The sequence below is a fragment of the Plecotus auritus genome (assembly GCF_963455305.1).
Source record: "Plecotus auritus genome assembly, chromosome: 7".
NCBI lineage: Eukaryota > Metazoa > Chordata > Mammalia > Chiroptera > Vespertilionidae > Plecotus > Plecotus auritus.
The window spans coordinates 96,250,031-96,273,207 of NC_137774.1; the positions used below are offsets into that span (position 1 = coordinate 96,250,031).

General features: G+C 41.0%; 1 protein-coding gene across 2 annotated transcripts in view; it reads right to left on the minus strand.

Annotated features, from left to right (window-relative positions):
• The window catches only part of SLC12A2 (solute carrier family 12 member 2), a 95,068-nt gene extending 76,768 nt beyond the window's left edge, over nt 1-18,300 (minus strand). For both annotated transcript variants that reach the window (XM_080678421.1, XM_080678422.1), the window contains exon 1: nt 17,439-18,300. In XM_080678421.1, coding sequence (XP_080534547.1) covers nt 17,439-18,161 — 723 coding nt within the window. In that variant the 5' untranslated portion in view covers nt 18,162-18,300. The remainder of the gene's footprint in view (nt 1-17,438) is intronic.
• Between the last annotated feature and the right edge of the window lie 4,877 nt (nt 18,301-23,177).

The following is a 23,177-nucleotide window of genomic DNA, read 5'->3' on the forward strand; positions in this document are numbered from 1 at the left end:
TAATAATTAAAATCCTTTATAATGTAAAATACATTTTATATTTATTCCTTATTGCACATGTCTTAAATAATTACAAAGTTTTCTCAGTTTCCAATATCCAAAAGTTAACTTGTCTTTTAACGGATTCAAATTCTTTTACATAACAAAGGTCATATTTCAATTATGCTTGAGAAAATACTGCTTATGACACACTGACGTGGTTTAATAATGACTTTTCAGTTTAAAAATTCTTAAAAATCAAGCTATTGTTTTTTCCTAACAGTAGAATTTTCTTCAGTATTTTAGCAACAACCTATTATGAAATCAGCTGTCTTTTTTTGTTAATCCTCACCTGAGGATATTTTTCCATTGATTTTTAGGTAGAGGGGAAGAGAAAGGAAAGACAGAGAGGATTGGTTGCCTCCCGCAGGAGCCAACCAGGGCCCAGGCCAGGAGGAGCCTGCAACCAAGGTATGTGCCCTTGACCAGAATCAAACCCGGGACCCTTTGGTCCGCAGGCTGATGCTTTATCCACTGAGCCAATCCGGGCTAGGGCTCAGATGTCTTTTTAGAATAATGGGTAAAAGTCAATATTTAACCAAGTTTTTTAAAAACTTACAATAAAAACCTGTAACACTGCTTTAACCAGCTCTGTAACCTAGAGTGCAGGATTGTTTTCTTTGTACATTACATCCTTCTCATTTCCCAAATGTGTACACTAATGTGCTTCTCATTGTTAAATGCTTTAAGTATAATTTACATTAAAATATGTTTTTTTTCTCTTTCTTTGAACATCTCAGTTACTAAGTTCACAAAACTTTTATCTCAGGTATGTACTGTAGCATAGCATGGGTGGTCTTTGCAATGTCACTAGCCAAGGACTTAATACCCATGAAAGATGATTGTATAGTAATCAAATGATTTTTGGTCACATTTTTTTTCCAGAGTAAATTAATAAAGGTGTTTATCATTGTGCAAAGAGAAACCAATATCGTTTGAACAGTGCAGCTTCTAAATAACAGTTAAAATACTAATACAACACATTTCTGGCATTGTTTATTACCAATCTATTCATTTTTCATACTAATTTATTCTATCTTTACAGTTTAACTGACAAAGGCTGGGCAAAGGGTCTCTGCTCAGCAATTTTAGGCCATAGTGGGCAAAAAGACAGTAACCTTTTTTTTTTTTTTTTAATTTGCAAGGAGGGGAAAATGTTTGGGTTTTTATTTTACTATTAGAGACCCGATACACAAAATTCATGTAAGGGCCTTGGCCCCGGTCCCTGCCCCTGCCCGCCACTGCCAGGAGCCTCTGCTGCCTATGCCCCCACATCTGGAAGGATGTCTGGTCTAATTAGCATATTTTGCTTTTATTATTATAGATTGTTCTAAAGAACAACTGAGCAAAGCTGTACCAAAGTGTCTCTTTAGATCTTATAGGTGCCACAATATTGTTTCCAGGTAGATTTAAAGATGTTCAAATATGGGCATTCTTTGAAGAGGGAAATGTTCCATTCCCTTAACTATATTTAATGTATTAAAAAGTCCCAAGTAGCCCTAGCAGGTTTGGCTCAGTGGTTGGGGCATCAGCTCAGAGACTGAGAGGTCCCATGTAGATTCTGTTCAAGGACCCATACCTTGGTTGCAGGCTCCACCCCCGGCCCGGGTCAGGGGCATGCAGAGGCAACCAACTGATGTCTCTCTCTCACATTGATGTTTCTCTCTCTGTCTCTCCCACTTCCTTCCACTGTCTAGCAATCAGTGGAAAAAAATATCCTCAAGTGAGGATTAACAAAAGAAAAAAAGTCCAAAGTAATTACTGGTCTTTTATTTGCAGATTCTGAATTCCCCACCCCCCCCCAAAAAAAAATTTCTGGGTATAAACCACCCTCACATCTTTCCACTCACTCATTAAACAAATACTTACTAATCAATTCTATCAAGCACCATACTAGGTACTTTCCATCCCTTCTATAGTTGATATTTTTATAGTAGAGACTAGAGATGAAAGGAAGGTCTTCTAACTTTAATCCAGGGCATTTTCCACTATACCAAGTAGCATCTATTAAATTAAATGCTTAACCAGTCAAAAGGTTAGGTGTCTTTTCAATAATGCTCTCTTTTCTAGTCAGCCTCTCTGTGAAAATCACTTTCCTAATCTGTAAAATGGAGATGATAACCCCTGCCTCTAGTACCATCCCTTGGAGTCTTGAGGCTCTCTAAAGAAAGATCAGTTTGTAATAAGACAGCCACATAAAGCAGATGAGGCTTCTAGTGTGATACAGTAATTTAAATTTCAGTGCCAGTGCCACATTAGAAATGTGAAGCTGTGATTTGATAAGAACTGGTTTGTAGGTTAGGAAATAATTTGGCTTTGCATATTTGGGAGTGAAGTGAACCCTAACACAATTCAAGTTTACTGTGATATACACCAGATTTTGTTTTTTTGCTAAGTAATATTGCAAGATATAACAAAATAGTTTTTCTGCCTTCAAGAAACAAGAGTTTCTTATAAAATCTGGTTGTACATCATCTAGGTCTGGTTACTGATAAACCAAGAATTCATTTGTGAGACCCTCATAATCTGCCAGGCTTACTTTAATAACAACTACGATTTACTGAAAGCCTATTGTGTGTCAGACACTTCCCTAATGCTTAGGTGTCCTATTGTCCTGAATTGATAATGATCTCATATTTTTTCTTTCTTTCTTTGCAGATTGTCCTATTATCCATCTTTGAGAGGTAAGTACGTACTAAGACCCCCACTTAACAAATGAGGAAACAGTCTTTTAGAGGTTAACTTACCCCAAATCATATATCTATTAATGTGGGAGTGCAGAGAATCTTTCAAATGGTAGAATTACATAAGGAAAATTATTTTATTTACCTATTTTGGGCAAGGGGACAAAAGATAGATAACTCACCCAACTCAGGAAACTGCCCTGCTTGAACCTCCCAATTCCCCAGCTATTTTCACTCATCACCTTGCTTCACCTTTCATTCTTTCCTCTGCTTCCAAACCTAAGGGCTTCTGACATGGTCCTCTTAAAAATGTCATTAGTTCTGCACTGGATGGCACTAGAGGGAATTTAAAAAAAAAAAAAAAAATCTCTGTGCTTTGTAGAAATTCCTCCAGGATTTACAGTGTCTGTGATACTCTGCCCTATAGGATTATTACAGACAATTGCACCAACCACCTATGAAGGAGAAAGAATTTCTAGTGTCCTGACATAATCCATCTGAAAGGCATGTCCAATGTTTATAAGTATGAAATTGTATAGTAGAGTTATGTGTTTTATTTAACCTTGGAAGTTTATTTGGAGGCTATTGTGGTAGAGAGGGTAGGTAAAATAGGCCAGTCATTTCCTTTCTATGTACCTAGGATTTTCTTTTTCCAATTAAAAACCACATATAAGTGGACCAGAACAGTTCAAATATGTACCATTCAAGGGTCTACTGTAATATTCTTCAGCAATACATAAAGATAGTAAAAGTCATTTTGGGTGGGAAAAAGTCAGGACAAAGGCCCAAGGGAAATTATTACCTTTAAGTCATGACAACAGCTACTTTGATGGAGGGATCAGAAAATAGAGTACAGAGGCTAGGGGTGCCAGCAAAGCTCTGTTTCTTAACCTGGATGGTGATCATTTGAATAAGTTATATATTTATGGGTTTCTCTCTCTGCTATATTCCACAATAAAAAGGCTTTTAAAAAAGTAAACAAAAAATATGTTAAGTGTTTGGTATACTGCCTGACATTAACAGAGTAAGTGATAAATAAATTTTGGCTAATATTATGAACAAGGAATCAGTGATCTATTATTATAACTGCCCATGTAATGAGTTTAAATAACTGGATGTTGAACAAACACATAAAAATAAATACTGCAAAACATCATTCATCTAGACCAGCCGTGGGCAAACTACGGCCCATGGGCCGGATCCGGCCCGTTCGGCTGTTCTATCCGGCCCACGGAGCCAAAAGAGCGGAGGGTTCTCTTGCTCTCCCCTCCGCTCCTTTACTTTGAATTTATATTAGTTCACACAAACACTCCAACCATGCTTTTGTTCCGGCCCTCCGGTCCAGTTTAAGAACCCATTGTGGCCCTCGACTCCAAAAGTTTGCCCACCCCTGATCTAGACTCTACTACATAGGTCTTATAATTTGATATTGGCAGAGTTTCAAATTACCTCTGGAGGAACTTTCCATTTAAACATGGCATCACCATTCTGCCTGTTGAGAAAGGATTTATTATCTACTAGAGGCCCAATGCACAAAATTCGTGCAAGGGGCTCGACGGAAGGTTGTTCGGCTGTCCGGTCTAATTAGCATATTATGCTTTTATTATTATAGATACCATTGGCAAGTCAATAGGGTATAGTGTGAAGAATGTGGGTTTTGATGATCAAAGATGGCACTACTAGAAATATTTTTTTAAAAACAGGACTGGAGAGTGAACTATTTCCCCCCCCCCTTTTTTTTACAGACTTTTTATTGAAGGGAGGGGGAGAGAGAGGGTGAAACATCAATATGAGAGGGAAATATTGATTCACTGCCTCCTGCATACCCCCTCACAGAGCTCAAACCCATAACTGAGACATGTACTAGAAATGTTTTGCAACTTCTCTATAACTAAAAATGTGCTTAGTAAATAACTTCCTCCCTTCCCTATTTCCTTTAGTGGCAACCGACATGCACCTTACAGCAGGGCTAGCTTAGGTTCATATTGGATTAGCAAAACCTCTGGACCCAGCTTTAATTAAGCAAATTAAATCTTTTCGAATGACAGCCAAAGGAGTGGAAGACTTTATTTCAGGGCACTGTTAATATAAAAGAATTTACTGTTTGGTTTACAAGCATCTTATTATTGATTTAAATAAACTCCAAATTACACTTCAAAAATGTTCAAGGTCACCCAAAACTATGATTAAAATTCTAAAAACAAACCTCTGAAATAAAGTATTAATAAAGATACTTTAAAGATAAAAATTTCTAATGTATTTTAATAGCATCTGCTTGATACTAAGGTAAGCAAAGTGTTAATACCATGACACATAGCCAAATGAGTAACTAAAAATGATGCACACATACGCAAATTTAGATGCCAAAGTGGCTGGATTTATTCTAACAATTTTTTCATCAAGCCCTAGCCAATTATTTCATCCCAAAGCTACCAACTTTTCCTATCCGTGCTGTCGGTGATTGGTGTATTCAGTGTAATGCTCCCCATACAGACTACTCTCTCAAAACCAAGTATTGTTTTACAGGAATCCAATCTGCTCTGGTTAACAATGGTCTATTAATATCCAGTGGCATTAATGCAAAGCTCAAAACTCAAGTGCCACAGATAAAAGTGATGGTGTGGCCATGTGACTTTACAATAAACCGAGTCAGAACTGCTGATTGCATTCAAAGAATTCAGTCCTCTACCTAGCCCATCATGTTCTTTACTAATCATTCAAGACTAAGTTACAACAGAATGCATTAAGAATAGCATAATTATCATTTCAAATCCCATACAACTTATTAATGTCAACAAGCTAATAACTTGAAAATATTTTAATTCAATTACCAGAAAATTTGTACCTTCCAGTATTAACTAATAATATATTGATGAGCACTGACAGATGTGGCTCAGTTGGTTGAGCATCATCCCACGCACTGAAAGGTTGCTGGTTTGATTCCAGGTCAGGATACATACCTAGGTTGTGGGCTTGATCCCCAGTAGGGGGAGGTGGGGGGCAAGAAGCAACTGATTGGTGTTTCATTCTCACATCGATGTTTCTCTCTCTCTAAATCAATAAAAAAATCTTTTAAAAAAAAAGAAGACTATGAGGAACCTTACTAAAGTTATAAGAAAAAAGTCTAGCTGGTGTGGCTCAGTTGGTTGAGTGTCGTCCCATGCACCAAGAGGTCACCAGTTCAAATCCGGGTTAGTGCACATGCCTAGGTTTTAGCCTCAATCCCTAGGAGGCAACCAAAAAATGTATGTTTCTCTCTTATTGATATTTCTATCTCTCCCTCTCACTTCCTGTCTAAAAATAAATACAAAAATAAAATTAAAAAATATTTTTTTAAAGGGCCACTTAATACAATTCAGTATACAGTTATCTAATGGTTAAAGCCAGATCTTTGATTGTTAACACTTGTCTACATAAGGGTATTTCAAAGTAGAGAATCAGCACATCAAAGAAAATAACTTCAGGTGTCCTCAAACTGCGGCCCGCTGAGGACATTTATCCGGCCCACCGGGTGCTGCTACCTGTCCTTCTTAGCAGCCGACTCGTCCCGGGCCCACAGTGCACATAGGAATTTGTTCATAGTTTTTTTTTTTTTTAAACTATAGTCCAGCCCTCCAACGGTATGAGGGACAGTGAACTGGCCCCCCTGTTTAAAAAGTTTGAGGACCCCTATATAAGTTATAGGGAAAATCAAAGTGTACAACTCTCTCAACATGTTCTAGGACACTGCTTCTCAAACCTGGGTTTCTGAGAATCACCAGAAAGTTTTTCAAAAACTACCTATACATTCTTTGAAAGAGAAATGTCTATAATTTTTCTCCAAGTGAATCTTTTAGAAATTTGGGGATCACTGGTCCAGAAGAAAAGGATAGGGAGACAAAAACCCAATTTCAAAAAAATTCAGCTTCATCAAGTATTAGTTATGTGGCTTTAGGCAAATCACAACCTTGCAAAATGAGATTGCTACTCCAAGACCTTCTGAAAACCCAACTCCTCCAAAGATAGATTTGAAGACCAAATACAGATATACAGCTTAAGAGTGCTTTAGAAACTCTAACAATTTATACAATATTGAATTCCACAGCCTTTCCAATTAATTCTCAGATAGAAAAAAGATGAATTCCCTGATTTCCACAGCCTTTCCAATTAATTCTCAGATAGAAAAAAGATGAATTCACTGATTCAACAAATACTTCACTGAGGGCTCTGTTCTAGAAACCTTTGAGGAAGAACCCCATACAAAATTAAAAGAAAATTTGAATGTGAATGATTTTAAACTTGTGGTGAGTATTTAATGTGGAAGAAAAGAAAAAAAAAAGGAAGAGAAAAGGAATGTAAAACAGTAACCTCTGTGATAATAGAAATGTTCTATATCTCCATTGTCCAATACAATAGCCATCAGCCAAATGAAGGCAATTAGCACTTAAAATATGGCTTGAGTAATTTAATTGAAGCTTTAGTTTTAATTTAAACTGAGTCTAACAGCCACATGTGATTAGTGATTACAGAATTTTAAAAAAACACAACCCTAGAACTTTTTTTTTTTTATATTTTTTATTGATTTTCTACAGAGAGGAAGGGAGAGGGATAGAAAGTTAGAAACATCGATGAGAGAGAAACATCGATCAGCTGCCTCCTGCACACCTCCCACTGGAGATGTGCCCGCAACCAAGGTACATGCCCTTGACCGGAATCGAACCCGGGACCCTTCAGTCCGCAGGCCAACGCTCTATCCGCTGAGCCAAACCGGTTTCGGCACAACCCTAGAACTTTTAAAAATTTAGGTTGCACTTTTGAAAGCCATGGATAAGGGAAGGCAGAGGAAATGGAAGAAAAAAAATTAGGAAGATTCCATTTATAAGATACTTTTTTGTATTTCTTTTTGAAGTTATTTCTATTAGGAAAAGATATATCCATAAAATGAAGCTGAGGAGTACAAATCTTTGGAAGTAGCACCAGTTGGGAGTCAGAATGTTTGCTGCAAGTTCCAACCCTGGTGCTGCCTGTTATAGGCCCTATGATTCTGTAAGGGTTCCTTAGCTCTTTTTGTGTGTTAAACTCCAACTATGCAAATTGGGGCAATATATCTGTCAAATGAACTAGAGAGTCTACGTAACAAATATAAGATATATAAAAGAGTTTAAGATTTTTTTGTACTATATTAATTTATTTTTAAAAACTAGTTCTATTATCCAACATATATTGATTGAGGTTGTGCTGTGTCAGGCCTATGTACAAGGTACCGTGAATATAATAAACAGCCACAAACATAGTCTGCTTCACATGCAGCTTGAAGTCCAATCCAGTTGAGTCAAATAACCACATTAATAAATATACATGAAATAAGTGCTTTAAGGGAAAGGGGGCTTGTTCTGGACTGGAGAATAATAAGGCTTCCTCTCTGAGGAAATAAGGATTAAAGTGAAATCTCTAAACTGAAATGTTAACTGTGTGTATAAGGTGGAAGGGAGGAAGAGTTCACAGTATCACAAATAGTTCCTATGGTTCCTATTGTGCCTTTGAGTAATTTTAACACTCAAGAAGTAGGCCAGAGCTAGACAATGCAGGACTAGTTTTAAGCTAATGGATGACATAATCAATTCTCTGTTTTGAAAAGATCCTTCTGGGCACAATAGTGATGGGAGGGCACAGTGAATTCGGGGAACCCAGTTAGGTTACTATAGGGGGGATGTGCCACAATTGGGTCTCGGATGGAAGTAGTGAAGATAAAAAGAACATTTAGGAAGTAAAGGTGACAGGACTTGGAGATGAATTGGATGTGGAGGAATGAAAGAAAGTGTCAAGGATGACTCATGTTTCTCACTTGTGCAATACGATGCATGGTGGTACCATTCATAGAGACATAGGACACACTGAAAGAAGACTTGGGTTGTTTTGTTTCTGAAGAGGGAGGGAGGCAATTAAAGGTTTGTGAGTCTGGGGTGCCTTTGAGATAAAAGCAAAAATGTCAGCAGGCATTGGATGCCTAGAACTCAGAAAAGGGGTAAGGGTGGGTGACAAAATTAACTGGGAGAGAAGAAAGAAGCCAGAAGAAGAAAAGCCAGAATCAAGCCCTGAAGGTGGCTCAGTTTAGAGATAAAGGAAACTGCAAAAGACACTGGGCTGAAAAAGCCAGAGAGGGAGAAAAATGAAAAGACAGGGTAGTGCCTTGGCCTGGTAAGTCAGTATTAGAGCACTATCACGATGCTCCAAGGTTGTGGTTTTCATCCCGTCAGGGCACATATAAGAAGCAACTAATGACTACATAAATAAGTGGAGCAACAAAGTGATGTTTCTCTCCTTCTCTCTCTAAAATCAATAAATATAAGTTTTTTAAAAAAAGAAAAGTGCTATTATGGAAGACGAGAAAGTGATGAAAAGACTGCAAAAGAACATTAAATGCTGCTGGAAGGTTGAATGCTGCAGGAGAGGAAAATAAAGTGTCCTGGAATTGGTGATAAGAATGGAGATGACTGGTGACTTTAACAACTATTTAGGTGAAATGATGGGGAAGAAGTCATACTACAGCAAGTCATGGATCCTTTAAGTTTCCCTCCACAGGAGTAACCAAGCCTGTCCTACCAAGCCACCTTACCACAAAAACTCCAAAATGATTTGCATACTAAACTCGAAGCTACATTGATCAAAGAACTAATACACACCAACCTACAACCATGCCAGTTGTTTTTTAGAATTATTAACCTCAATAAATATCTAATTTGTGAATGTTCAGGAACAGCATAGTGAACATTTAAAGCAGAGAAAATTCTGAGCCCAATGGTGGTACAAACACACCACCCTTTTATTAGCTTCTGCAGAGAGATAACATTTCACTAAGCTATTTTTGCTTTTCAGATTTTCCCCCTCTTCTAATTAGAAATCACCAAGTTCTTTATCAGCTCCATGGTTTATATTATTGCTTTAAGACAGTACTGGTTCTAGTAAAAAATGAAAGAATAATAAAGCCACTGGCAGATGACAGCTTTCATATTTTAAATAGGAAGCCATTGATGTTTTTAACTTCAGTATTTTAAGTAGTTTTCCCTGTAGTCCGTCCCTCAACACTTTCATTTTATGTTTCAGCCTATTAGTTCCCCACTCCTTTGTATTCTATTTGAAAAATTGATTTTCATGGCTTTACCTAAATTTGTAGCATAAAAGCACATTTTTATGCGACTATTTAAAACCCATTTTCTTACGTTATTTTCTTTCACTAATCAGTAGTTGCAATTTTATGTTTGCCCCATTGTAGAACTAATTTATAGAATGAAACCCAACTCTTTAGTCCACCTCTCAAATTTGCTCTTCCCAAAGACCTCCCCATCTCCATATCTACAGACTCCATTCTAAACGGTGGGAAACCCTGGCATCAATCTTTCCATACACCCCTTCATCTAAACCATCAGCAAATCCCAACAGTTTTACCTTATAACATACCCAGGATATGAACACCTCTCACTGTATCAAACACTATTACTACCTTATAAAAGTCCTACCATCTTGACTGAAATACTGCTCTAACTGGTCTCCCAGCTTCCACAATTACCCCCTTACAGAAGGATATTTTCCACAGAGCAATCAGAGTGATATTTTAAAAACGTAAGTTGAATCGTGTCAAGTCTGTGCATTAAACCCTCCACGACTCCCTATCTCACTCAGAGTAAAATCCTAACTAAGTCTTTATCATGATCTACTTATTTATTCCTCACTACTGCTTTGACCTCCTCTCCTGTCACTCTCCCCCTGGTCACTCATCTTGCTGGCCTTATTTCTCAATCACACCAAGCACACTCCCATCTCAGGACCTTAGTGTGTGCAATTTCCTCTGCCTAGAGTATTCTTCCCCCAGGTATTTTGCATGGGGTGATCCCTTACTCCCTTCTAGTGTCTGCTCACATATCAGAGAGGCTTTCTCTAACTACTCTAAAACAGCACCATCCCAGCCATAACCATCTATCACCTTCAGTTATATCTGACCTATTTGTTCATTGTCTCCAACCATTAAATGAAAGCCCCATTAATTCTGTTGTGTTCATTGCTGTATTACCCCCAACACTTAGAATAATGTTGCTGATACTCAATCTGTTCATATTCATTTCACTTCAGCAAGGAACCAATTTAATTAGTACACAGACTTTCCAAATACATATATAAAATATATAATTAAATATTAATGAAGCAAGCATACTCAATAAATAAGAACCAAGAAACACTACTCCGGTCCTTTAGATCCCAACTGCACAGAATTGGAAATATGAGTCTGAACACAAATATACATAGAGAAAACATCAATTATGAGAGCAGTGCACAGGTTATTTTCCACATTTTAAATCCCCAAATTTATCTTTCCTTTTACCCAGGCAGTCAGTTGGTGTATACTTGGAGAATGTATACTGTATTATGGGTAAAACAGACTTCAGCGCTGGTGGCATGGGTTTAACCAGGAGAAGCCTCTGGCAAAATTGTGAAATAATCCAAGCTTGACTTTGCTATATGCAAGTATTTCTTATTAGGGTTCCAACTTTACTCAATCCTAGAACTATTCTACTCCCTAACCCCAGGGATATGGCCCATTCTTATTCTTTCACGGTGACTTTTAAGAACTCAAGCTATATACTGAATTAGTGTATGAAATTTCCTGTCCAAGAATCAATACAGCCCACTTGGAAGCAGCTACAGGCATTAGAGGAGATAACATACTTGTTTATGTTTTACAGGAAGTCTTTGTTAAATGGGAGGAACTGTCCACCCTGAGACATTCAATGAACAAACCTTTATTAAGTACCTGTTCTCTGTATGGAGATGAATGTGATACAAGTTCAGATCCAATGAAAGAGACAGTCATATCATACATCATCACAAGAATTCCTACTCATTTCTCTGTTATGTAATCTAAAGGCCTGGTGCACGAAATTCATGCACTTGTTGGGGGGCAGGTCCCTTAGTCTGGTCTGTGCCCTCTGGCAGTCCGGGAACCCTCAAGGGATGTCTGACTGATGGCTTAGACCCGCTAAGGTCGGATATCCTTAGCACTGCCGCGGAGGCAGGAGAGGCTCACACCAACGGTGAGCCCAGCTTCTGGCTTCGCAGCACTCCCCCTGTGGGAAAGCAATGACCACCAGGGAGCAGCTCCTGTGTTGAGTGTCTGCCCCCTGGTGGGCAGTGCATGTCATAGCGACTAGTCATTCTGCCGTTTGGTCAATTTGCACATTAGCCTTTTATTATATAAGGATTCCATTCTCAGGAGATCATGGTAGAGAGGTGATGGTGGTAATCCCCATTGTGTCCCACTCAACACCCCTGCCATCTCAGAGTAGGTCTGGGGGATAGGTAGGAAGAAAAGGTAATAAGAAAGCCCTGGCCTGTGTGGCTCAGTTGGTTGAGTGTCGTCCTGTGCACCAAAAGGTTGCAGGTTCAATTCCTGGTCAGGGCACATACCCAGGATTGTGGGCTAGATCCCTGGTAGGGAGTGTGCAGTAAGCAGATCAAAGTTTCTCTCTCACATCAATGTTTCTCTCCCTCTCCCTCTCCCTTCTTCTCTCTCTAAAAATCAATTTTAAAAAATCTTGAAAACAAAAAAGATAATAAGAAAGAGGATACTATGTCCTGGCATTGGAGTCAGAAAAATCTGGGTGTGAATTCCATCTGCATCACTTTCTATGAGAGTGACACTAAACAATTTCTTCAACTTCTATGGGCCCATTTTATCATGAGTAAAATGTGTATAAGACCTATTTCATAATAATTGAATAAAAAATCCACAAGCTCAGTAAGACATAAAAGACACTCAATGATATAGTTATTCTCTTTAATGCTCCCTTTGTATTAATGAAAAAGGCTAAAATAGGCCACATAACACCAGCAAAAGGCTCCCATGTCCTAAGGACAACTGTGCCAAGGTAATGCTACCTTTTAAAACTGTTTTAATAATGCTTTACCCTGGCCAGGTATCTCATTTGGTTAAAGCACCGTCCCAATATGCCAAGGTTTGGGGTTTGATCTCTAATCAGGGCACATGCAAGAAAAAAACCAATGAATGGTTCCACAATCACTAAGTGGAAGAACAAATCGATGTTTCTCTCTCTCCCTTCCTCTCTCTCTCTAAAAAAAAAAAAAAAAAAAAATCAATTTAAAAACAAACAAACAGTGATTTCAAATAATAACATTAATGCTTTAAATCCAGTGGGAGCTATTATAGATTGTCTACACCAGTGGTCGGCAAACTCATTAGTCAACAGAGCCAAATATCAACAGTACAACGATTGTAATTTCTTTTGAGAGCCAAATTTTTAAACTTAAACTTCTTCTAACGCCACTTCTTCAAAATATACTCGCCCAGGCCGTGGTATTTTGTGGAAGAGCCACACTGAAGGGGCCAAGGAGCCGCATGTGACTTGCGAGCCGCGGTTTGCCGACCACTGGTCTACATCATATTTTTCCACATTTGATAATCATGCTACCCTCCCTCCACTTTTTTACTTCCTGTAGAGGCAGGAATCACTACTTTGGGTTGATTTTTTGAAATACTTAAAAAAAAACAAACCCACAATTCCATGCATTAGCTTTGAAGTTTCTGCCTTCTTGAAAACTTTTCTCTCAGCTTCCCTGAAACAGCTCTCCTAGCTATTTCTAACCAGCATAGCAGCTCCTTAATTTCCTTTACTATTGTCTCCTCAATCTCTTAACAGACCTTCCTTTAGACATTTTCTAGGCCTAATCCCAGATCATATACCTGTTCTCTTATCTATGCACTCTCCTTAAATAATTTCATGCATAACCTTAGACACTATACAAACACACACACACACCACTATACATATATATATTTATGTGTGTATGTGTATATATATATATATATATATATATATATATATACACATACACACACATATATATAAGATTTTTTTATACTTAATATATGTGTGTATATATATATACTTTTCTGCTCCCCTCCCTCATAATGATTCATGGACTAAGATGTCTTACAGGCTACTCAGAATTCTTTTTTTATCCCTAAAATCTATTCCTTCTCCAGTATTTCCCATCTCAGGCAACAGTACTGCCATCTATTCCGTTGCTCAAGACCAAAACCTGGGAATCAGCTTCTCTTCCACTCCCACATTCAATCCATCTACATCCAATTCAGTCTGCCACCAAGCCTTATTATCTGTTATCCAGACCACAGTTAATAGCTTGGATCTCCCTGCTTCCATTCTTATTCCTGCCAATCCACTCTCCACCCAGCAGCCAGCAATTTTAAAACAAAACAGATCATGTTGCCACCTCACACAAAATCCTTCAATCACTTCGGGCTACATTTATGGTAAAATCTTACACTGGTCACCTTATTGTTTTTTAGATATATCCCTCTCTCACCTCACTACATACACGTATTCTGTTTCTTCAGCCTGGAATGTTTTCCTACCATATCTTCAAAATCCTTTAAGTTTCAGCTTCAATATTGTACTTCTGGAAAAAAGCTTTTCCAACCCAATTAAAATTAGGTCCTATTATATCCTCACTAGAAGCCTATACTTTTTTTCCCTAGCATTAAAAAAAATTTTAGCCCTAACCCGTTTGGCTCAGTGGCTAGAGCGCTGGCCTGCAGACCGAAGGGTCCCAGGTTCGATTCCGGTCAAGGGCATGTACCTTGGTTGCAGGCACATCCCCAGTGGGGGGTGTGTAGGAGGCAGCTGATCGATGTTTCTCTCTCATCGATGTTTCTGACTCTCTGTCCCTCTCCCTTCCTCTCTGTAAAAATCAATAAAATATATTAAAAAAAATTTATAACTATGTTATGTACAACTATTTGATTAATGTATGTTTAAGCAGAGTATCTGTTTTCCCTAATCACTGCATCATTTCACAGTGCTACAGCCATGTGTCCAACACCTAACTCCTTTCACCAATAAATATTTGAAACAGAAAACTCATGAGTCCTGGCCCTAGAATGGCTGCATAATACAGCAAGATATGCCATGGATATTGCCCTTCAGTTGAATTTTTAGGCAAATACTTTTTAAAAATCACAGTGCTAGGCAATGAAAGGAATTCAAGTAGGAAGAAGACAAGTTCCCCTAAGAAGTTTCTGGAGTGCCTGTCTTTTTACTTTTTTTATTCTTCCATAGTTCCTAGCACACAGTCAGACCCCTGGTAGATACTTAAAGCATTTAGTGACCAAAGTACTACATGATAATCAAAGTGGTAGGATTAAATGTCATAAATTCTACATAATTCTAAATAGGGTTCACTGAAGGCTAGAAGCATTAGAAAAGTGTTTAAGGAGATAGAACTCAACTTAGACAGGGTGAGGAATAACTTTTAGGGATCTGCCCAACTTATGCTGTCACCCCTCACCTGCCCTCCTTCAACAGCAGTATGGCCAGATTTGTACTCCTTAACACAAAACATTTCTATAATCCATTTGCTGAATTCTACACAAAATTATCTTCAATATGAGATTCTATGCTAAGTCAACATATATTAATAAACTTTTTTTGGCCATAAGGGACCCAAGTGGTATATGATAAAAACCTAGGAAGAATTCATTACTATCTGTTGCATAAATGAAACTTAACAAAACATTTTACATGCTACATTCATTTAATAATGTAGGTATTAAGAGGTTCTAAAATTGAAATCTAGTGTTTAACTATGTACTTTCTGAAGGACCAATATAAGATCAAAATAATAACTACATTAGCAATTATTTTCCAAGCACTGCACATGGGCCTTCCTGTGCATTCCCCCCCCCCCCCCCCCAATCTTCAAAATAACCCTGAAAGTTGAAAAAACTGAGGTTGAAAAGCTGGGTGACTTCAACTACAATACAGGTGTGTTTTTTTTTAGACAATGTAAACTGAACCAAAAATGCCAAAACAAACATAAAAACCCTGAAGTTTTGTAGAACTTCAAATGCTTGGTTACTGAATTTAAAATAACAAAAGCTTTCCTAGGAAGCATACAAGTTCAAGGAATATAACATCTTTTAATTTAAAAAGTCTTTCTAGCTCAGCTGATGTGATTCTGTGGTTGAGCACTGACCTATGAACCAGGAGGTTATGGTTTGATTCAGGTCAGGGCACATGCCTGGGTTGCAGACTCCATTCCCCAGGAGGGGGCGTGCAGGAGGCAGCCAATCGATTCTCTCACATCATTGAAGCTTCAATCTCTCCCTCTCCCTTCCTCTTTGAATTCAATTTACACACACACACACACACACACACACACACACACACACACACACACACACAGATATGCCTTTCTAAAACTCATGGGTAAATATAGAGTGCTTTACTGCCAAACTGCTCAGCTTTGGTGAAATATATCTGAAATTTACCTGCATTAATATTTTCAATAAAAGTTCTTTAAAGAAAGAAAAATTACCAGCTACATAACTACTTTACAAAGATTTTTAGTTTTGAAAGGAAAAAATAACAGATTTGAGAGAAACTAAAGAGTATGAGTGTTATAAAAAGTGTTTTTCTTCTAATATAACAAAATACCACAATAGAATAACAGTAGCATTATCCAAAGCTAAATGATGTCAGGCTTCTAATCAATAAGCTGTTAAGTGTTGAGACCTCTGTAATTATTTCAAACTGTATGAATGTTACATTATCAAACATTAGGACAAGTAGTCTTGTATGAAATGACTGTATGAGATCAAATAATCACATCAAAAAGAAATTACATACTTCTGTATTTAAACTTTCCACACTATGATCTTTTCAATCTGTATGGTACCAACTCTTTGCATTCACCAAAGTTCATCAATGTAGTCATTACACATTGTAAAAGCAAACTTCAAGTATTCCCATAAAATAGTTAAATATTAGCTGAAACTCAAAAGCATCAAAGTTATCTCGAAATAACAATTTTGTGCCATCAAGAAATAAAAGTCGTATGTGGCCATAAAATGGAATTACAGAAACAGTATAGGGATTATTTTCTGTTAACAAAGTATAGCCATCTATGCAAAACCACAGAAAGTCTTTCAGGACTTCCTCCACAGAAAAAAAATCACCCCCCCTCAATCTCTCCTGTGCGCCCCCTCCCCCATCTTATTTTTTATAGCCCTCTCCCAAAAGGTTTACATTAAAAATGGATTTATAGCATTATCAAGAACAGCATGTCTCTAAATTTATGATCTTTGCATATTCAAGGTTGCAGGAATTGAACTTTAATAATTCATGGACCACAAACACGCCCTATTAAGATTTTTCCCTCCAACACTAAAGTTCCTACTCTTGGGATCCCTAATGGGTGTACATGAGCCATACAACAATACAACCTTTAAAAAGGACACAAATGGTAGGTGTGCTCTCCTGAGATGTCCTCACCTAAACCTCCTGCACGTTCCCTTGCGGATCCACAAGCATAACTGTCATTCAGAGAGATAGTAATTGTTAAACGCGGGTGAGAAACCAAGCGTAACTGAGATATATAACTGGATGGGGAAGGTTAAATGCAGCCTCTCCAGTATCGCGTAAGTAGCCTAACCCGCTGCAAACTTTTAAGAGATTAAGTTACATTCCTCTGCAATTCCACCCTTGACAGCTGAATCCAGAGATGCCAGCGAGTCATGCACATCCATTCCCGCCACCTCACCGGTGGAAAGCAGGAGGCCACATCCTATGGCCAGCGCTGACCTGAGGTTGGGAAAGAAGGGAGGGCTGGCGAGAGGGCTGCAGCGGGAGGGCCGGGAGAGCTCACCTTCTCCAGCTCATCGTGCAGCTCCGCTAGGCTGGGACGGAGCAACTTCTCGCCCAGCTGTGCCACAGTGTGCCGGTAGTGGTCGATCCTGGGCACGGCGTCCATGGTGTTGTGGCCGAAGGTGCGCTGGTAGTAGGTGTTGGTGTGGGTGTCATAGTAGTAGTGCTGGTGGTGCCCGCTGCCGCCGCCCGAGTGCAGGCTGCTGCCCTCGCTCAGCACCGTGTCCCCTCCGTTCTGGAAACTCACGTTGGGCCCGTCGCCTCCAACCCCCGCCGCATCCGACTGGCTCTCCTCTGCCGAGGAGGCAGCCGGGTCCACAAAGTTCACACGGAAGCGGCCCTTGGCTTCCTCACTGCCTTTCGCCGGCCCGCTTTCGCCGCTGGCTTTCCCATCCACGGAGGTCTCCTTGCTCCCCGCCCCAGCACCAGCCGCCGCCGCCGCCGCCGCCGCTGCCGCCGCCCGCCCCGCGCTCTCGGAGACCAGGTCCACCTGGAAGCGGCTCTGGCTCGGGGTGGGCCCCAGCGGTCTGCCCAGCCCGTCCCCGGCCGCCGAGACGCCCTCGCCGCCGCCCCGACTAGCGGCCGCAGCATCCTCCGGCATAGAAGACACGGCCGCGCCGGGCAGGTTCATCCCGGAGGCGGCCCGCGGGGCGGCTGGTGGTGTCTCTCCGACTCCGGCCAGCCTGGGAACGCCGGAGGAGGGCGCCGGAGGCCCCGGATCCATCGCCTCCGACCCTCGGCGGACCGAAGAGCCTGGCGGACTTCGGGGGCTGCACGCCCTCCGCGCCTCTGACCGGCGGTGGCCGCGGTCGCAACACCAGAGGAAGGAGTCGGCTCCCCGCCGCTAGCCCGGGCCGGCACGGACCCACCGGCAGCCGAGTCAGCGCGAGAGTGCGGCCGGCGCGGGGCGGGCCCGCTGTTTAAAGGCTCGGCGCGGCCGTGGCGGCTCTCGCTGCGGCACGCGGGAGGCGGGGCCCGAGCTTCCCACCCCTCAGCCCGCCCACCGCGGTCCTGCAGTGACGCCCTCGGACGCTCCCCGGGCGCCCAGCCCTCCTGGGGTGCTGCGTTACCCCACGCGAGAGCGACCCGCGCGAGGGTCGTGTCGGGCCAGCCCGCGCCTGGCTTCAGGCAGCACGAGCAACGCGATCGGGGAGCGGCCGCGCGCCGCCTGACCGCCGTCGCCGGGAAGATCTCCGCACCGCTGCCTCCTCTTCCGTCGCCCTCCTCCCACCCCTCCACCTCCTTCCCCCGCCCCGCTCTGCGGTGCTGAGGAGTGGGCCCTCGGCTGTCGCCTTCTCTCCCCGCCTCTGGGGCTGCGGTCCAAGGGCCGGCAGCCCGGACCCCGGTAAACCAGGCAGCAGACGGCGCCCGGCACGGCCAGCGGTGAGGCGCGCGGGCCCCGCTTCGACGCACGCGGATCGCGGACGCTCCCGCGGCAGCTCAAGAGGCTCGAGCCCACTGGCTTTTTTTTTTAAGTTCTGAACTCGCAGTACTCGTGCTGAGCCGGCGAGATCTCGCGAGATGCTGCAGGGCCGCTTCCCCTCAGGCGCGTGGTACCCGCGGCGGTGCTGGACCCGCCGCCGGCCCGAGCTCCTCTGGATGATGCCGGGGGCTCTCCCGTCCAGCCCGCAGGTGCTTCCGGATTTGCGGGCGAGGTGCGCCCCTGGGTTGGCCTGCTCGGAGCTCCCGCCGGCGGCGACTCTCGCACTCGCTCCAGGCCTGAGCCTGGGGGAAGACAGGATTTCCTCTGCGCCGCCTTTGAGGTTGTTAACTCACCCGCAGGGCAGCGTTAGATTTGCATAACCTGAGACTAACACCAGTGGAGATGCAGTGGGTGTGTCCAGACTTCCGAGGACACCTTTACTTTAAAAGCTGTGATGTTTGAAGGTGAGAGAAGGGAGATTAGTTATGATACCCTATTGTCTCATGACGATTTTTAACTGGCGGTATTTCCAAAACTGAGAGGAAGTTCAGAAATGAAAATGAGAGCAGTAACCGGGAAGTTTCAGCATGGAGGTTGTGAAGAATCCTCTGTTTTAATTAAAACAGAAAGGTCCTCTGCAGGTCTGTTTTCTCTAAGGGAAAATAATTATTTTGCAACTTCCTTAACAGAATCAATTTTAACCTAAATTCTACCCAGAGCCCTACATGAAAACATAACAATGAATGATTTCTTCAATCACTTGCCTTTTACTTAGGTGTTTATATGTATTTTTTGTTTTATTTATGAGAACAAACACCGTCCTTTGCTGAATCCTAGAAGTATGATCTAAGAGCCGCAGAGTTTGCAGAACTGTTTAAAAATACAGTACTATTAGGAAAGCTGCAACCAGATTGTTTTTAAAAAGTTGTCATAACCATGATCTTATTTGACCTGCACAACTTTTCATCTCAGTTTATTATCTTCGTTGTAAAGATGGAGAGAGGAAGGAACTGCCCTTGGATCATGTAGCCGTAGTTCTTCAATCCCCTCTTGAACATTGTAATATTAGCAGAAAACCGTGAGGCCAGAAAAATCAGGTGGTCCTTTAGGCAGTGCTACTTCTACTAGGGGATTGCTGCCTTGGTAGCTGACCTGTGTGGTACCTCTTAGCTCCAAAGCTAATTAGATGGCTATTTCAACATTCTTTGAACTGCACAAATGGTAAGCACCCACTATGAGGTGCCCTGTGTTCTGTGGATATAGCAGTGAGCCAAACAGACAGTCCCTTCTCTCATGAAGCCCATTGTCTGGGGGGGGGGGGGGGGGGGAGAGAAATAAATGATAAATAGGTAAAGTATATAGCATGCTATAGGGATATAGAAATATAGAGCATGCTTTGAGTGCTAAGGAAAGAGGAATAGGATATGTATGTGAGATGGGGGTGGTAAAAATTTTTCATGGGATGGCCCCACTAAGAGGGTACCATTTGAGTGAGGAAGTGGGTGATGCAAATATCTGGGAAAAGAATATTCCAAGCAGAGGAAAAGCAAAAGCCCAAAGGTGACAGCATGTCTGACATGTTCATAGAATTTCATATAGGCCAGTGTGGCTGAAACTGCTTAAGGGATGGGAAGGATAAAAGCCCATTAGGTCAAAGAGTTCACAGATTGGGGGTATAACAGACCAAATTGTGTAGGACTTCTAGGCTATTGGAAGGACTTTGACTTGTACCCTGAGTGGGATAGGCTATTAGTCAACTTGGGCTGCCCTAACAAAATACCATAGACTGGGTGACTTAAACAGAAATTTATTTTCTTGCGGTTTTAAAATGAGATCAGCATGCCATCATGGCCAGGTTTTGGTGAGTGGTTGGAGAATGCCACCTTCTCATTTGGTCACATGTTGAAGAGAGATAACTGATGTCTCTTCTTATAAGGGCACCTGTTCCATCTGATCAGGGCGCCACCCTGTGACCTCATTTAATCTTAATTACCTCCTTAAAGACACATAGGTTAGGGCTTTAACATATGGATTTGGGAGTGGGGGGAGGAAGTGGGGAGAGACACCATTCCATCCCTGTCAGATGGCAATGTATCCTGAGTAGAGGGATGACATGATTTGAATATATTTAAATGATTAGTCTAGCTGCCTTGTTGTAAATATAGAAGGGAGTAAGTGGTGGGGACAAAGAGGGTAGCAAGGAGATGTGTTAATAGGTAATACAAAAATTTAGGAAGTGGTGATGTGGCTTTGACCACAATGGGTAGCAGTGGGAATGTTTAGAAAGTGGTTGAATTTTGAGGGGGCAATAGAATTTGCTGATGGATATAGAGTATGAATAAGAAACCAAGGGTTTTGGGGTCTTCCCATCTAGGAAAATGGTGTTGCTGTTTTCTTAGATAAGGAGATGGTGAATGGAGCAACCTTGGGTAGTAAGAATACCAGGAGTTCAGTTTGAGATGTCTGTTGGAGAAAACGAATAAATGCCTAGTAATAATAATAAACAGTCACTCAAAAATGTGTAAGTGCAAACTGAGAAGTTCTAAGACAGGCTCAGCTGGTGTGGCTCAGTTGTTGAGCATTGACCTATGAACCAGGAGCTCATGCTTAGATTCCAGCTCAGGGCACATGCCCATGTAATGGGCTCTATCCCCATAGGAAGCGTGCAGGAGGCAGCCAATCAGTGATTCTCTCTCATCATTGATGTTTCTATCTCTGCCTCTCCCTCTCTGAAATCAATAAAAATATATATTTTTTAAAGTTCTAGGATAGAGAAGAACATGGTACAATGAGAATGTAAAATAGAGGGACTAGACTTAGAGAGGAAGTGACTTTTCAGCTGAAGTTTGAAGGTTGATTGGGATTAAACTAATTTGCAGGGGAGTTTCAAAAAAGGGAAACATTGTGGACAAAAGCCCTCTTGGAGTGAACATGACCTTTCTAGGGAACTTGAAGCCAGTTTGGTTAAAGCATAGTGATTAAGGGGCAAGAGTGGTAAGAGATTAATGAGTCTGTCTATTCTAAAAGCCCTATGAAATCATTAATGGGTTTCCAGGGAGATAGAAAGGCACATGATCAGATTTACATTTATTAACAGTCTCTGGTTATTTTGTGGGGAAAAGATTGGAAAGGAGCAAGAATAAGTATGAAAAGATAGGATACAATTTTAGTAATCTAGACATGAGATGATGATAATAATAGTAGCTAACATTTATAGGGAACTTGATATCCTGCCTGCTGTGCTAACCACTGCATTCATAATCTTTATTCTTAGAACACTATGAAGAAGGTCTTATTATTTCCTCCATTTTACAGATGAAACACTTGGTTAAGAAAAAAAGGTTGAGTAACTTGTCCCAGGTCACTCAGCCAAAATCAAGATTTGAATCCAGGGTGATTTCTCCACTAATCAAGCTATAAAAGTGTGGATTATAGAGGCTGTCAGGGATATGGGGAAGGAGAAAATTTGGAAAAATAACTCAGAGAACTTGGAAATGACCTCCTCCATTTCAGGGGACAAATATAATACTTTCAACAATGAGGATTTAAAAAAAGAAAGAAAGAAAGAACTTGGAAAAGGGTTGACACTATGAGGGAAAGTAAGGGATAAACGCGTTTTTTAGCTTACATTTATCTGGGTTTAAGTGGTGGTGATGTTATAGGAAAAAGATAAGACATTCTAAAACTAGGTTTGGAGAAAAATAAGAGAAATTTGTTCTTGGGCATACTGGGTTTGAGGTATCTTTGAGTCATCCAAGTGGAAAAGTGAGGAAAATTATTTGGCTACATGGGTTTTGTGCTCAAAGGGGAAGTTTGTACTAGTATAAGAGAGTACTTTGCCATCTTCAATATAAGGTATGTTATTGTGCTATGATTCCTCCATTTTTTGAAGTTTCAAATTATAATAATTAGTGTTTACATTCTTCTTGTTAAAATGTTTGAAATGAATAAAACTATTGAAATAAAAAAAAAAGACCGTACCCTTTTATGTAATGATGTTTACTTTGAATTTATATTAGTTCACACAAACACTCCATCCATGCTTTTGTTCCGGCCCTCCGGTCCAGTTTAAGAACCCATTGTGGCCCTTCAGTCAAAAAGTTTGCCCACCCCTGATCTAGATGCACAGAAACAATGGACAGGGCTTGCTTAAGGCAAAGATAAAGCTTTTACTAAAATGATATATGCCAGGGGCATGACTACCCACCATGACCTGCCCAGTTAGGAATTTATGATCAGGTCACCCTGTGAGGTAAATTTCCACAGAACCCCTTTTTTTCCACCCACAGACATGAATGGGATCACTCGGGGCTGGTA